General features: G+C 39.0%; 1 protein-coding gene across 2 annotated transcripts in view; it reads left to right on the top strand.

Annotated features, from left to right (window-relative positions):
• The window catches only part of LOC135216862 (alkaline phosphatase-like), a 40,491-nt gene extending 27,416 nt beyond the window's left edge, over positions 1–13,075 (top strand). For both annotated transcript variants that reach the window (XM_064252376.1, XM_064252375.1), the window contains exons 4-11: positions 7,519–7,708; positions 8,009–8,184; positions 8,450–8,669; positions 9,143–9,276; positions 9,606–9,722; positions 10,069–10,150; positions 10,311–10,574; positions 11,077–13,075. In XM_064252376.1, the coding sequence (XP_064108446.1) occupies positions 7,519–7,708; positions 8,009–8,184; positions 8,450–8,669; positions 9,143–9,276; positions 9,606–9,722; positions 10,069–10,150; positions 10,311–10,574; positions 11,077–11,387 (1,494 nt within the window). In that variant the 3' untranslated portion in view covers positions 11,388–13,075. The remainder of the gene's footprint in view (positions 1–7,518; positions 7,709–8,008; positions 8,185–8,449; positions 8,670–9,142; positions 9,277–9,605; positions 9,723–10,068; positions 10,151–10,310; positions 10,575–11,076) is intronic.
• The last annotated feature ends 468 nt before the right edge of the window (positions 13,076–13,543 follow it).

Genomic DNA, 13,543 nt, shown 5'->3' on the forward strand with positions numbered 1-13,543 from the left:
GTATGTGTGTGTGAGTGTGTCTTCAAGAATAGCTGTATAAACAATGCGCGTAAAAATATTAAGAATTTTAAGTCATATCAAAATTCAATTGACTACAAAAATTCATGATTTGCACAACAAAACTTCAGATTGATCGACTGATTGCCTTGTGTTCGTTCATTCATGGCATCACAGCAGCAATGGTTATTGGCATCGAGTAAAGACCGTTGATAGAAATGACGCTAGAAAAATTAATTGAAAAACAATAAGATAAATAAAAATAAATATAAAAAAGCACGTGCGCTTCTTGGTCGTCTTTTGATTGACGCATGCGCTCTCGGACAGCGGGAATAGCCCTCTTGTTCTTTACAGAAATTAAATGTCACTCTGACTTAACGGATAAAATAAAAAGGACAGAGGTTATTTTTCTTTATTTCTTACTTTTTTATATTCGCCATCAGGCAGCTACAAGGAGCCATAAATTCCCGTTATGCCGATGCTGGGTTCTTATGAGATAAAGAAATAAAAAGTTCATTCGTGGCCTCCAGGGAATCGACTTGAAACATCAGTGGCACATCTTGTTTTCTGTTGATTTCTTGTTCCTTCTGGACACGTGTCGGAGACTGTGTCTGCCTTTTGTATCTTTGTGCGATTGTTTCAAATGTCTGTGATCGCCGCTGGTCCTCTGATACGTAAATTGCGGCTGCACTGCGCATGGTCAGTACTTAATTGGTGAGTTTTGTTTTGTTTTGTTTGTTTGTATGGTGTTTTTACGTTACATGGAACCAGAGGTTATTCAGCAACGGGACCAACGGCTTTACGTGACTTCCGAACCACGTCGAGAGTGAACTTCTATCCCCAGAAATACACATCTCTAACCCCTCAGTGGAATGCTCGAGAATCGAACTCGCGGCCACCGAGGTGGCAGGCCAAGACCATATCGATCACGCCACTGAGGCGCTGTAGTACTTAATTGGGGATCTCTGAAGGAAACCAGATGCTGTTGATACGAACTCACAAGATCATCTATGGGGCACAGACATTGAGCTTGCAACCTCATGACAATTAACGCTAAGTCTTCATGAAACTGCAAAATCTGACGTGTGCAACTGCAATGCAGAGTAATGCAATAAAAAAAGAACAGGTGCTTCTTAGAGAGAGGATTCTTCCCAGTCTCTTAGTATATTTACTCTTCTTAATATGTTGGTTTTCGGGCCTCAGTGTGACCCTCTGCCTCTTACATCAATCTGTCATTCTTTTGTTTCTTTGCTCCATAACTGGGAGGGAGAAAATCATTGAAATTCGTTTAAAAACAATAGTAATTATATAACTCATTATTTATGGATCAGAGAAACTGAATACCAATCATAAAATCGTGACTGTATGTAAAGACTTGACATTTTACCCACGATGTCAAAATTTTCATGAAATGTGGTGGACGACGATTGGGGGAATCCCCATCTGTCACTATTTCATCAAATTATCATCCATTTTTTACCGTCCCGAAGGTTATAACATAGTCCGTAATACGTAATATCAGCTGACGACGTAACGTGTTTAAGTGATTTCTTCTTTTGCGTTTTTCCTTATTCTTTATTATTATTTTCTCTTCTTCTATAAATGTGTTCTTCTTCTTCTTCCTATTCGTCTTATCGTTATTAACATCTTCATTGGCTCCAATTCTGCCTGCCTGTCTCTCTCGCTCTCTCTCACCTTCACAATTTTCACTAGTTATGGATTGTGGTTCCGTGATTCTTACAGTATTTTATCTGCTTTTTGCTACTTCCCTGATGTCACTCTGTATTCAGAATAGTAATCTCTCTCTCTCTCTCTCTCTCTCTCTCTCTCTCTCTCTCTCTCTCTCCTGTCTCAGCATCATTACTGCTTCATAGACGTACATCCATCCCTTCTCTCTCTCTCTCTCAGCATCAATATTGCTTCATAGGCGTTCTTCCCACACCCCCCCCCCTCTCTCTCTCTCTCTCTCTCTCTTTCAACATCATTAGAAGTTAATTAGACATCCATTTCTCTCTCTCTCTCTCTCTCTCTCTCTCTCTCTCTCTCTCTCTCTCTCTCTCTCTCTCTCTCTCTCCGTTTTACTTTTCTCCTTCCTGCCGCCCCCACCCCCTTCCCTGTCTTTTTTTTTTCTTTCTTTTTTTTTTTTTTTTTTTTTTTTTTTTTTTTTTTTTGGCGCGCGCGGTTTACCTGAGTATCACCTGGGGGTACTCGCGAGTGTCTGCTTTACAGCCACTCATTACCGATCGCCGCGACCTTCAACAGGTGTGGTTTGGTAACAGAGAAGAATTCGAGACACTCGTTCCACTGACCTGGATGAACTGGAAGATAAATTCACTTTTAATTTCATTGCACCCGATCTTCATGTATTGGCTGAGTCAGGTGGGATACTTTACCATAGTCGTATTATATATATATATATATAAATGCTTTCCCCGTAACAACAAATGGTTGCATTATACAAAGCAATTTGTGGACCTTTCATAGATAGTGACCCCGTAGGGTTTTAACCCGGTATGTATCCACCATTGCGGAGTGATTAGTACGAGCCCGTTGGGGATGACCGGAAAAACATAATCTAAAGACTGCAAATATCATATAAAGATAATGACCCGCCAAAAATATGTCCTAAATATCGACCCCCGAAAACCCTTGTGGGAGTCACCACTACATAGGAAAGATCCCAATTTTTCCCAATAGTATTTTTTCTTTGATAAGGACACAAATATGTCATTTTCAATATTATTCGCCCTGGTCTCGGTTATTTTCGTGAGCAGAGTAATATTCTTATTCTGTGATGAAACACTTAAGCAAACTCCTTCTTTTTGCATTAGTAGTTGTTTCTTTTTCATCGGAGAGTTATCCATTACTTTCGATTTCATTCAACCCGGTCGTCAGGTTTATCTGTGAGGAGTTCATTGCCAAAAACTGTTTTTTTTTCTTTTTTTCCCCTTTTTTTTGTATTAAGTTTGAATGGAGGTTTGCCCTTATCTGCTCTTGAACAACCTTCAGTTTTAATTTCTATAACATTCTATCTTTCTTTACATCTATTTTCAACCAGAGTAAATACGACTGTCGAGTCCTGAATTCTTCTCTGAAAAGTAAAGAAGAGAGAGAGAGAGAGAGAGAGAGAGAGGAGGAGACTACTCACACAACTTTTAAATGCTGTTGCCTAACCCATTTCCTGGTTGGGAAATTTATATTGTTTCCCAACGGGATCGTTCAGGGCTCTGGTATAACTCCTTAGGCGTGGCTAGAGACCTCACATTTGATATTTCAAGATCGGACAGCGGCGACTTCAGAGGCGATGGGAGGTCGCGAAATTTTTCGGAATGGTAGCTATGCAATAAGATGCTAGAGTGTATGGATGTGTGTGTGTGTATGTTTGCATGTGCGTGTGTGTGCATAAGCGTGCACGTAAAATATACTGAAAATGTCCCTCCTAAAAGCGATAATAAAACGCTAGCGGATAAAGGGACTGATTATTTGCACTGCTACGTGTTTCTTGAGTGTGATAGGGTAAAAGTTTGTATTTGTTTGAAGCAAAATGAGAAATCTTTGGTCAAATGAAAAACAGATACCTTCCTAAGCTACTGATTCTGTTATCAAGACCGTGAGATTATTTCTAAGACAGCCCAATATTCATGAATGATAAATGTAACTAATTAATCAAAAGTTACATTTACCAAGGAAATACTTTACAGCAATGGCTTTGATGGGTCTCATGTTGTTTCGCGTTTCTCTTCCTTTACAGTCTCTATTTAACTTCGTGGCTAAGCTTGCTAAAGGCAACAAGTAGCCGGTCTTGTAAGCATAAAAAAAAATAAATAAATAACAGTGTTTCGTACCCACTTGCTCCCGAGAGGAAGGATTAGCCAACACATTTCACCCGAAGGCCGTTCGATCCGACACTTTTCGCAAGTTGTAAGCTCTCGTTTTCTATGGGAAGCAGAGCGAGGTCGCTCTACGGGGAGCCGTTCCAAAGACAATAAAACAAAAACAAAAAACGCCCCCACACCCATCGATTGCTCTTCCGGAAGGGGATATGCTGCATAGTCTTTTCAAGGCCGAATCCATAGGGATAAAAACATCGCGTTCTTGAAGACATGGCGAGACACGGTCAAATAAACTGACAACCACGTCGAGACACGGTCGTCCTCTCTTAGCAATCACATTAAGGAATTATTGTGGAATTCTTTAACTTCGTCTGTTATTCCTGGTTCCCCAACGTGCCTTCCTCACTGAACCTGAGGAGAGGTACATTAATACACACTCTTTTATTAGTGTGTTCTAACATGATGAAATTTAAGCAGCCATGCCATTCTTGATCACCTCAGAAGAAGCTGAAGAGGAAGAACGAATACCATCAAACCGTTATGATAAGAAACTTGTGTAGACAAAATGGAGTTTCGAAATGACAAGAATACAAAAAATCAAAAAGACGTCTGCTGAAAAAACGACTGGTTTTAAAAGAAGGAAGTCAAAAGCGCAAGAGCAGTTATCAAACAGAATTACGCATGGTAGAAACATATTCCTTACGTACCTTGAAAGGTAACGCATGAGATGAAGTTGGGAGGGAATCATTCACTTAAAAAAAGAAAAAAAATGTTTTTCCAAAACTCGAACGGTTCGACAATTAATTGCAATTAGTTATCCAAACTTGCAAAACTTGTGGACTATTCGAACGACAAATGAGAGAATAAATGGATTGGTAAATACGATAAGAAAATAAATGGAATGATAAATAATGTTCAAAATAAAGGCTATACGTATATCGTGAATAGTTTTTCCAGTACGACAGCAACAAAGTCAGTTGCAAGTGCAAAGTTGCTTTCCAGGGTACATTTTTTGTCCGCGCAATACATCCCAAAAAAGTGCATAATCAGTATGATTTAAACTTACTCACTTGCAAATTGTCGAAATGGAATTATTGGTGAGTCATTCTTCCTCATAACGAACCTATAGATTCTCTTATGAAACTTTTATTTATGAAGACGAGGTATCAGTAAAACAAAAGAATTTTACTAAACTAAAGGAAACGTCTCGAAAAACAATTCGATTGAAAGGGAGAGTAAAACTGAACAGATATTCAAGAAATACGAGGTACAATAAATCTTGGCTAAAATTATGTACTACAGCCGTGCATTATATTTTTAGCTTTTTTTTATTCTTCTTATTTTCTTTCGATGAAATTCATCCTTCAGAAGCGTAACTCAAATTTCGGTGATATTTCATCTGAACATCACGTTTTTTTCTTTTATAGATCTAGTTTGCGTGGCACCGAAAAAAAAAATGAAACGACATTCACTCCCTTGCAGCTGAGAGACCGCATACTCTGTATGCATTCATACATTCGTTTCTGTGTACATCAGCATAAGTCGGTACTTATATGTGTGCTCGTGCATACATAAATGCATATGAGGGGTCATATCTAAATTAGCGTGTATAGTCTATCCATATATATTTAAGTGGATATTTGAACGAATAAATAGAAAGAAAGGTCTATTTCAGTTGCTTAAAACAAACTTAATCACTAAAGTTATGCAGCAATAAGCTCTTATGGCCATTACTAAGATTTGTGACAAGAAATAATGGATGGAAACTAGAACTGAAGAGATACCATTGTGGGAACTTCTTTACATACAAGATATGTGACACGTGGAATAAACTGCCACCAGAAGTTGTAAACAGCAACAGTGTAGAAGAATTTAAAAGGAAGCTAGACAAAATCATTAGGACACTGTGAATGCACAGTAAAACCTGCTTTTACAGATAAGTGAGCGCAAGATGTCTCCTCGGATGGACTGAGAAGTCTATGAGACATTCTAATCCTTGTAACGCATGACTGGAAAGTCAGCAAGTCACACGGAGGCCCAAAAAAGTAAACTTGATGACTTAGTGTTAAATAAACACTAAAAACTCAAGAAGGTGAGACTGCAGGGAAAAACCTTTCAAGAAGACAGGTGGCAATCTCTTCCTCGTTTCCTTCAAGAAAAAACTGAACCACTGATAAGAACTAACTATTGCGTGGATGTCACCGGCGCTTATCCACTGGAAGATTATCTTGCAACCGCAAGAAATACTCTGCAAGTTTTTACCATGAAATTCGAGTCATTCTTGAATCATTCAGCAAGTCGTGTTTAGAGGGCCTTGTTGCCGAGGTCTTTGGGGAGGTTTGCTTTGATAAAAAAAAAAGTAAAAAACTAAAAAAGAAAGTTCATTGGGCACTGAGTAGCGGCTTCTGGGCTGGGTGTAGGTCAGTCCTGTTGCGTTTTTTTTTTTTTTTTTTTTTCTCCGTCGTTCCTTCCTTGGGGGCAACAATTACTGTCGAAAGGCCACGGATAAAGGCACCTTTGATTAGATTTAACATTTAAATTGCTTCTGATTCACTGGTCTCTGAAATGAACGTTGCCATTATTAGCTTTTTCAGTAGTTTTACCAGACCTCTCTTCATTACATGGGATGAGCTCGAACTATTGTTTGGTGATGACGTAAACTATTAAACTTTATTGAAAAGTTTGCACAATTCCTAACAGTCAGCTATTAGTTAGAATATTTTGGGTTTACCCAGAACGGTAAGGTAAAAATACCAAACTGGAAGATAATTTGAAAGCTTTTTCAGAAGACTATATAATCAAACTTCCCAAAATCCGTGTTAGGTTATGGTTTAACATACCTCCTATAATCTTTTCTGTAAAAAGATATTGCATCGTTTGCTGCAACGCGAGAAAATAATGGAGCAAGGAACTAACAACTAAATACCAAGATGAATATCATTACTCATTTGTGCAATATACCAAGATTTCAAGGCTAAACGAAAACCTATTAATACTGCAATGAGGTAGAAAAAAATGGTGAGGGAAGTTTCCTTTGCACGGCAAAAAATGGTCAATTTAATATATGGCAACAGTTGCCGCAAACGGCTTGCAGATATTCCCTTGTTTCACGACGTGTAAAGCAACGAACTTTGGGATATCAGTGACTTCCTTCTATTGATTTGTCAACACAAAATTTCCTGCGATTTCCTTTTCAAGAGATTGCGATATTTCCTCGCAATGTAGATTCTTATCTCGAGTAGTATTATTAATGATATTATTAATAGTGATATCAATAATATCAGTATTAATTATGCAAAAGTAACCTTGTTTTTCTCCTTTGTGCGTTAATATTACATTGAAATAAACAATTACTACTTGGGAAATATATGATTTTTCGCTATAATTCAGATAGACCCAATTAACTTTACAAATTTATAACTTTATAACTAGCCATGCCTTGATAGGTCTAATTCCTCCCATTATCCTTAAAATAGGCGTGTTTATCGATAAAAAAAAAATTATTTTTCAGTTCCCATCTCCCGCCATAAGAAAATGTTCTGCTTCATTTATATTTAAACATTATTTTGCTCAGTTTTTCATCGTATGAGTTTAAAAAAAATTTTTTGCACTTCCCATCTCCCATCATAAGAAAATGTTCTGCTTCATTTGTATTTAAACATTATTTTGCTAAATTTTTCTTCGTCAGACATACAATGTGAACAAGCAAGTAGCAGACAGTGCCAGTACTGCTACTGCATATCTGACTGGTGTGAAAACCAACTACAAGACCGTTGGAGTTGACGGATCTGTCGAGTACAACGACTGTCAGACAATGTTCGACTCCAACAAGGTCTATTCCATCGTGAAATGGGCTCAAGATGCAGGGAAAATGACAGGTGAGAATGTTTAGGGCTCCTCGGTATAAATTTTGGTATTTTTCTAAAGTGGCATCCTCTAAAATTCATGGCAATCAGCTACTGAAGATATTAACCCCCATAAAATTATGCCTCTGGTATTTCTTTTTTTTAAAGATATTTAGTATTTTTTCCAAATGCCATTCTCTAAAATTCATGACAATCAAATACTGATAATATTAACCCCCATTAAATTATGCTCCTGGTAATTTTTTTCTTTTAATCGTTGACATTTATTTAGACGAAATGTTTTAAATTCCTCGTCACCCTTGATTCCGGCAGGTGTGGTCACCTCCACCAGACTGACTCACGCCACACCTGCAGCCAGTTACGCTCACGTCCCCAACCGTGACTGGGAATGTGACGGCAGAATCAAACCTGAGGACTTCGAGAAGTGCCCTGACCTCAAGGACATCGCCAGGCAACTCATTGAGGACGAACCTGGCAATTCCATTAATGTAAGTTCTACCGACAGACAGATATTATTATTATTATTTCTGTGTATGAAACCTATTCATATGGAACAAGCAGACCCCACACTGCAGCATAATACAGAGCCAGTGATTTTTCATTACCCTGGGGGAGACGCGAACCCACCACATCTGAGTTGCATGCCACGACCAGTGGACCAGAGCTGAATAAATAGATAAATAGATAGACAGTGATTACAGGAGATATCTAGATAGGCAAGAGACATTCTTCATCCTTCCCTGTTCCCTGCAGGTGCTCATGGGAGGAGGATATCAGAACTTCGACGCCAATGCGACAGACTTGCCCAACGACCCTCTTGATGACGACCCAAACAGGTGCCTTCGCCGCGATGGTCGTCAGCTGACCAGAGAATGGCAGGAAAGGAGGGCCGCCACCAAGAGCAAGCATGCCTTCGTCAGGAGCAGGACTGACCTCCACAATGTGGACCTCTCAGATACCGAATACCTGTTAGGTAAGAGCGGTCTGTTGGCCATTTTCTCTCTCTCTCTCTCTCTCTCTCTCTCTCTCTCTCTCTCTCTCTCTCATTACCAAGCCTTTGGGACTCTGCATGGTCCCGTTTTTATTGCCTTATTACCTTCAGTCTTTAAAGCGGCAATTCTACAGCCTTCTTCAAGATTAAAGCTCATTCTTGTACCGCCCACTTGTTCCCAGCCCCCTTCACTATTTTATGCTTAGGGTCTAGACCTCCTGCAATTAAAGGAAAATAGTTTTCTAATAATCTACCCGACGACATGACAAAAGTATTTAAATTCCATAACGTCAAAAGGCTTTTCTAAATAAACTAACTTTATTTGATGCTGGTTTTTAAATTTCAGATCTGTCTTTTAAAGAACGCCTTGTAATGACGCTGGATGAAAATAATTTTCAAAAATTAACTCACTCCTTCTTCCTCACTCCTCTCATTCCTGATCTTGATATTTACAGGCCTCTTTTCCAACGGCCATGTCCCATACGAATATGAAAAGGTCGAGAAGAACTTGGACATCCCAACTCTAGCAGAAATGGCCGCAGCTGCTATTAAGATCTTGAAAAACGGGCCCAATGGGTATTTCTTACTTGTAAGTGATAAACTTGTTTTCTTTCATGTTCTTTTATTCATATCATTCGTTTTATTCTTTCATATTCTTTTATTCACTAACCTTTTTCGCGAGTTCTGACCGCTGGAAAATTCTTAAAGTTATTTTGCCAGTATCTTTCAGGTAACGTTGCTTATACTTTAGCATTTTCCCCAAAAGTTATGAACTACGTAACTGACTTTTGAGTTCACAACGCCACATTTGTTGAAATTGATCCATCATCAGTAAGGCAAAGCCTTCGAAGGGAAGATAGTATTCCCTTCCCTCTGTCTGTCTTTTCACTGAAACCTTTTTTTCTTCTTATTTTCCAGGTGGAAGGAGGAAGAATTGACCACGGACACCACGATACCAAAGCTCACAGAGCTCTCGACGAAGCTGTCGCTATGGACAGAGCTGTCGAGGAGGCTTTAAGACTTACCAGCAGGGAGGTAGGTGTTTTTTTCTTCACTTATTTGATTTTAACTTAGAAATGCATTTGCTATGCATTCATAAGCATGCATATACATAAGCGTTTGGAAAGGCTTCAATCTGCTTGTAGGAATATGTGTTAACAAGAATCCTTTCCATATCAGAACTATAAGTAATCTACACCACTTATAGATAATAAAAATAAATAGAAGATCCATCATAGAAATATCCTGTTTGTAACTTTCACTTCCATTTGCCTTGAAGAAGCGACAGAACACATAACCAATTTTCTAGAATGATGATTTTCTGTCTATCACCAGTTCTTTCCTTATACTGAGAACATTCCTTTTCTTTGTTGTTTCCTAGGACACCCTTATTGTCGTAACAGCTGATCATGCCCATACCATGTCCATCAGCGGTTACCCTGCCCGTGGTCAAGAAATCATTGGTAAGTTATATGTATATCCATGACTCAGTAATAAAAAAAAGTTCTCTTTGTTTTTTCAATTTTCTGATTTTGTGGAAGAGAGAGAGAGAGAGAGAGAGAGAGAGAGAGAGAGAGAGAGAGAGAGAGAGAGAAATAAAAAGTTCTCTCGTGTTGTCCCCAGGTCTAGCAGCCCTTGGCGACGATGGCCTGCCCTACACAACCCTCATGTACGCCAACGGCCCTGGATACAATTACACCATCAAATCCGACGATGACGATGATGACGAAGAAGGCAACGGCGACGACGACGATGACGAGCACTTCGAAGTCTCCCGCTGGAACGTCACTCAGGAGGAAGCCACCGCTTGGGACTACACCCAGCTGGCTGCCGTTCCCAAGAACTCCGAGACTCACGGAGGCGATGACGTCGCCATCTACGCCATCGGTAAGTTCCTTGCAGTGGCACCTTTTCTTCTAAGTTCTCCTTAATTTACTATGCAGTGTCTTCCTTTCACAAGTACCCCCAAAGGGAAGTAGCGACGTCATATTCTCTTTCTTCCATCTTACTTTTCCACCTTCTCCTAGCAGTTTTTTCGTAGTGCAACTGAGAGGCTCTCCTCCTATTACATTTTTAAAACCTTTACTCTTAATTTCCCTTCCAGCGTCGAATAACCTCACAGGTTCTAGTGCTTGGCCTTTGGCCTAATCATAATTCCGCTAAATGGCAATGTGTTTTATATTCAGTTATTAACGGAGCCTTCAGTTTCCACTTCCAAAATTTTTATTCCTTTCTTAAACAGAACAAAAGATGCCGCTGATATGTCGGAATAAAAAGACCCTTCTAGTAAATGAAGTCAAATTATTCTACGATACTTTTTATATGTAGTCTAAAGGATAACGCCACATCTGCATCTGTGACACATGCATTCCTATTCTGTATCCTACAGGACCAATGTCCCACCTCTTCCACACGCTTCATGAGCAGAACTACATCGCTCACGCCATGGCCTACGCTGCTTGCATCGGCAAAAGTTTCGGAAACTGCGACGGCCGCGACAACAAGATCACCCCACCCGAGACCCACTTCCAGTCAACCACCCTTGAGCTCGAAGGCGCCTCCCAGAGCTCCTCTGTCGCGACAGAAAGACAGCGAGAATTCACCTACTCCCAGCTGACCACCGACGGAGGCGCTGCTCAGATGTCCTCTGTACCTGCTTTGGTCTTCGCTACACTCACAGCCCTTTGGTTGCGGCAGTAGCTCGTGACCGGAGGGTATCTGCGCTGGTGTCAAATGGTATGCACAAAAATCTCGTCCGAACTCGGTAATTTTGAAAGGGTGCTTTCGTGGATATACACGTTTCCAGGAGGCTTTAACTGAAAATATTTGTATCACGTGGAATCGCCAACGGGAGAACTATCAAAATTAACTATGAAGCAAAGGAGAGATTTTCGCCCATAGTCATATGAAACCTCGCCCCTGACACCAAGAGTTAAAAGACAGCTTGAACCTTGAACAGAAACTGGACTGCAGGTGCTGACACAGAGGCTCTGGAAACTTCAAGCAACATTTTGTGGAAGAAGTATCAGAAACTCTGGAACTTGCAAAACCACAACAAGACAATTCGATTATCATCACTTCATCACCTGTTTTCATCAGCACATGATTCATTTCACTGTGGCTGTGGCTGAGAGAAGCAGGGACAGTTCAAGACTAGTTCTGGTTGTGTGGGGGAATTACTTGAAAGGCCTACAAAAGGAATTTTCCAGGTATGCTCACGGGATAAACGGATGAGGAAAAAAAAGGGGTACCTCAGTTTCTCGAAACAGAATTGCGTTAGTTTTAGGGCTGTTGCCAAAAATACAATGTACCGATGAGGAAATTCGTGGAAAAAATAATTTCCTAGAGCGTCACTGAATAATCTTTGCTCTGTGATAATCCAGTCAGATTTGTTTTGTTTACGTCACCGGTTAGTTTATGTTTAGAGCAATTCCTTAGAGAAGGGCATTAAGTGTGATAATAATGTATAACGTCCAACGTGCCATAGGCCTTTGTAGAAAAGCATTTCAATTAATTTTTGCTTAAGATATTTCTATCTTAGTGTGTTCCTCAACATTAGACTATTGATTTCTAGACATTGCTAAAAATGGCTTAACTTTTAATTCCGTCAAAAATCTACAAAAATGTCTTGTGTAATTTCATATTTATATATGTGCAAGTTTGGCAGTAATTATTTTATTTATTTAGTGTAAGGTCAAGTCTAATAACAAAGATATCGCAACTTTGTATTCAAAACAAAAATTCAAAAATATATTTATAGAAACTAATGATATAAATCTAAGAAAACAAAAAACCCAAAAGATATCATTTTACTAAATCAAATCTTAGACAAAAGTGAACAAGTGTATTAAGAGCCAAAAATGTAATGAATTTGCAATGCTTTTCGACCTAAAGGCCCCATCTATTCATTCTTCATAACGGAAACCATTGGAACTTACAAGGAATAAAGTCGAGTTGAACAGTCAGGTGAAAAGTTCTCAAACGTCACCGCCCATAGTCATATCTTACACATTCACCAGTCATATTTCCATTCATAACGGGATCCTTTTTCATCTCCAATGAGTGAAACTCATTTGCCTTCATGTCATTTGCACTGTTACCTGTCACCTCCAATGGCTCCGGTTAAGTCATCGTCGTTCATTCACCAAGTGACAGAAGCACCTTCGAAGTCAGTAGGTGTTGGCGATGACGTCACGAGTGTCCATTCACTACGTTTCGCCGGAGTTTTCATTCATTACATTCACCGGAAGTCGTTCGCTCTTTCATTCATGTTCATGACCTCGTAGCGTTTTGGTCGCGTTGTGATATTTTGCCATTGTAAAAAGTCTAAATAAACAAAGTTATTTTATTATAATATTATTTGATAATTAATAAAGTAATGATGATTATTTTCTGACTATTATTATCCTTATTGACTGATCCCAGATGAATTCAAGACGCTAGGAAGAGTTACCCATAAAGAAAGACAAATTATTACGGACTGCTCTTGGAGCAACAGCCCGTGCCACCAAAAGGCTGGCTTATTCCAAAATAACAATTGATGAACTTTGAGAGACAAAATTTCATTAAGACAAACCAAAATTAAAGATATTATTGTTATTATTATTATTATTATTATTATTATTATTATTATTATTATTATTATTATTATTATTGGAAGACCTCCTCAAACATAATAATAATAAATAATAATAATAATAATAATAATTAATAATAATAATAATAAATATAATTTAACTGATGGGAATTCGAACACCACCAGCACAACCAACCCAACAGAAACCAAAACAGCAACCTCCTCCTGGAAAATGGGGCGACTGGAAAAGCAATCATGGTGATGAGATCTGACTTGAGTA

The sequence above is a fragment of the Macrobrachium nipponense genome, chromosome 6 (assembly GCF_015104395.2).
Source record: "Macrobrachium nipponense isolate FS-2020 chromosome 6, ASM1510439v2, whole genome shotgun sequence".
NCBI lineage: Eukaryota > Metazoa > Arthropoda > Malacostraca > Decapoda > Palaemonidae > Macrobrachium > Macrobrachium nipponense.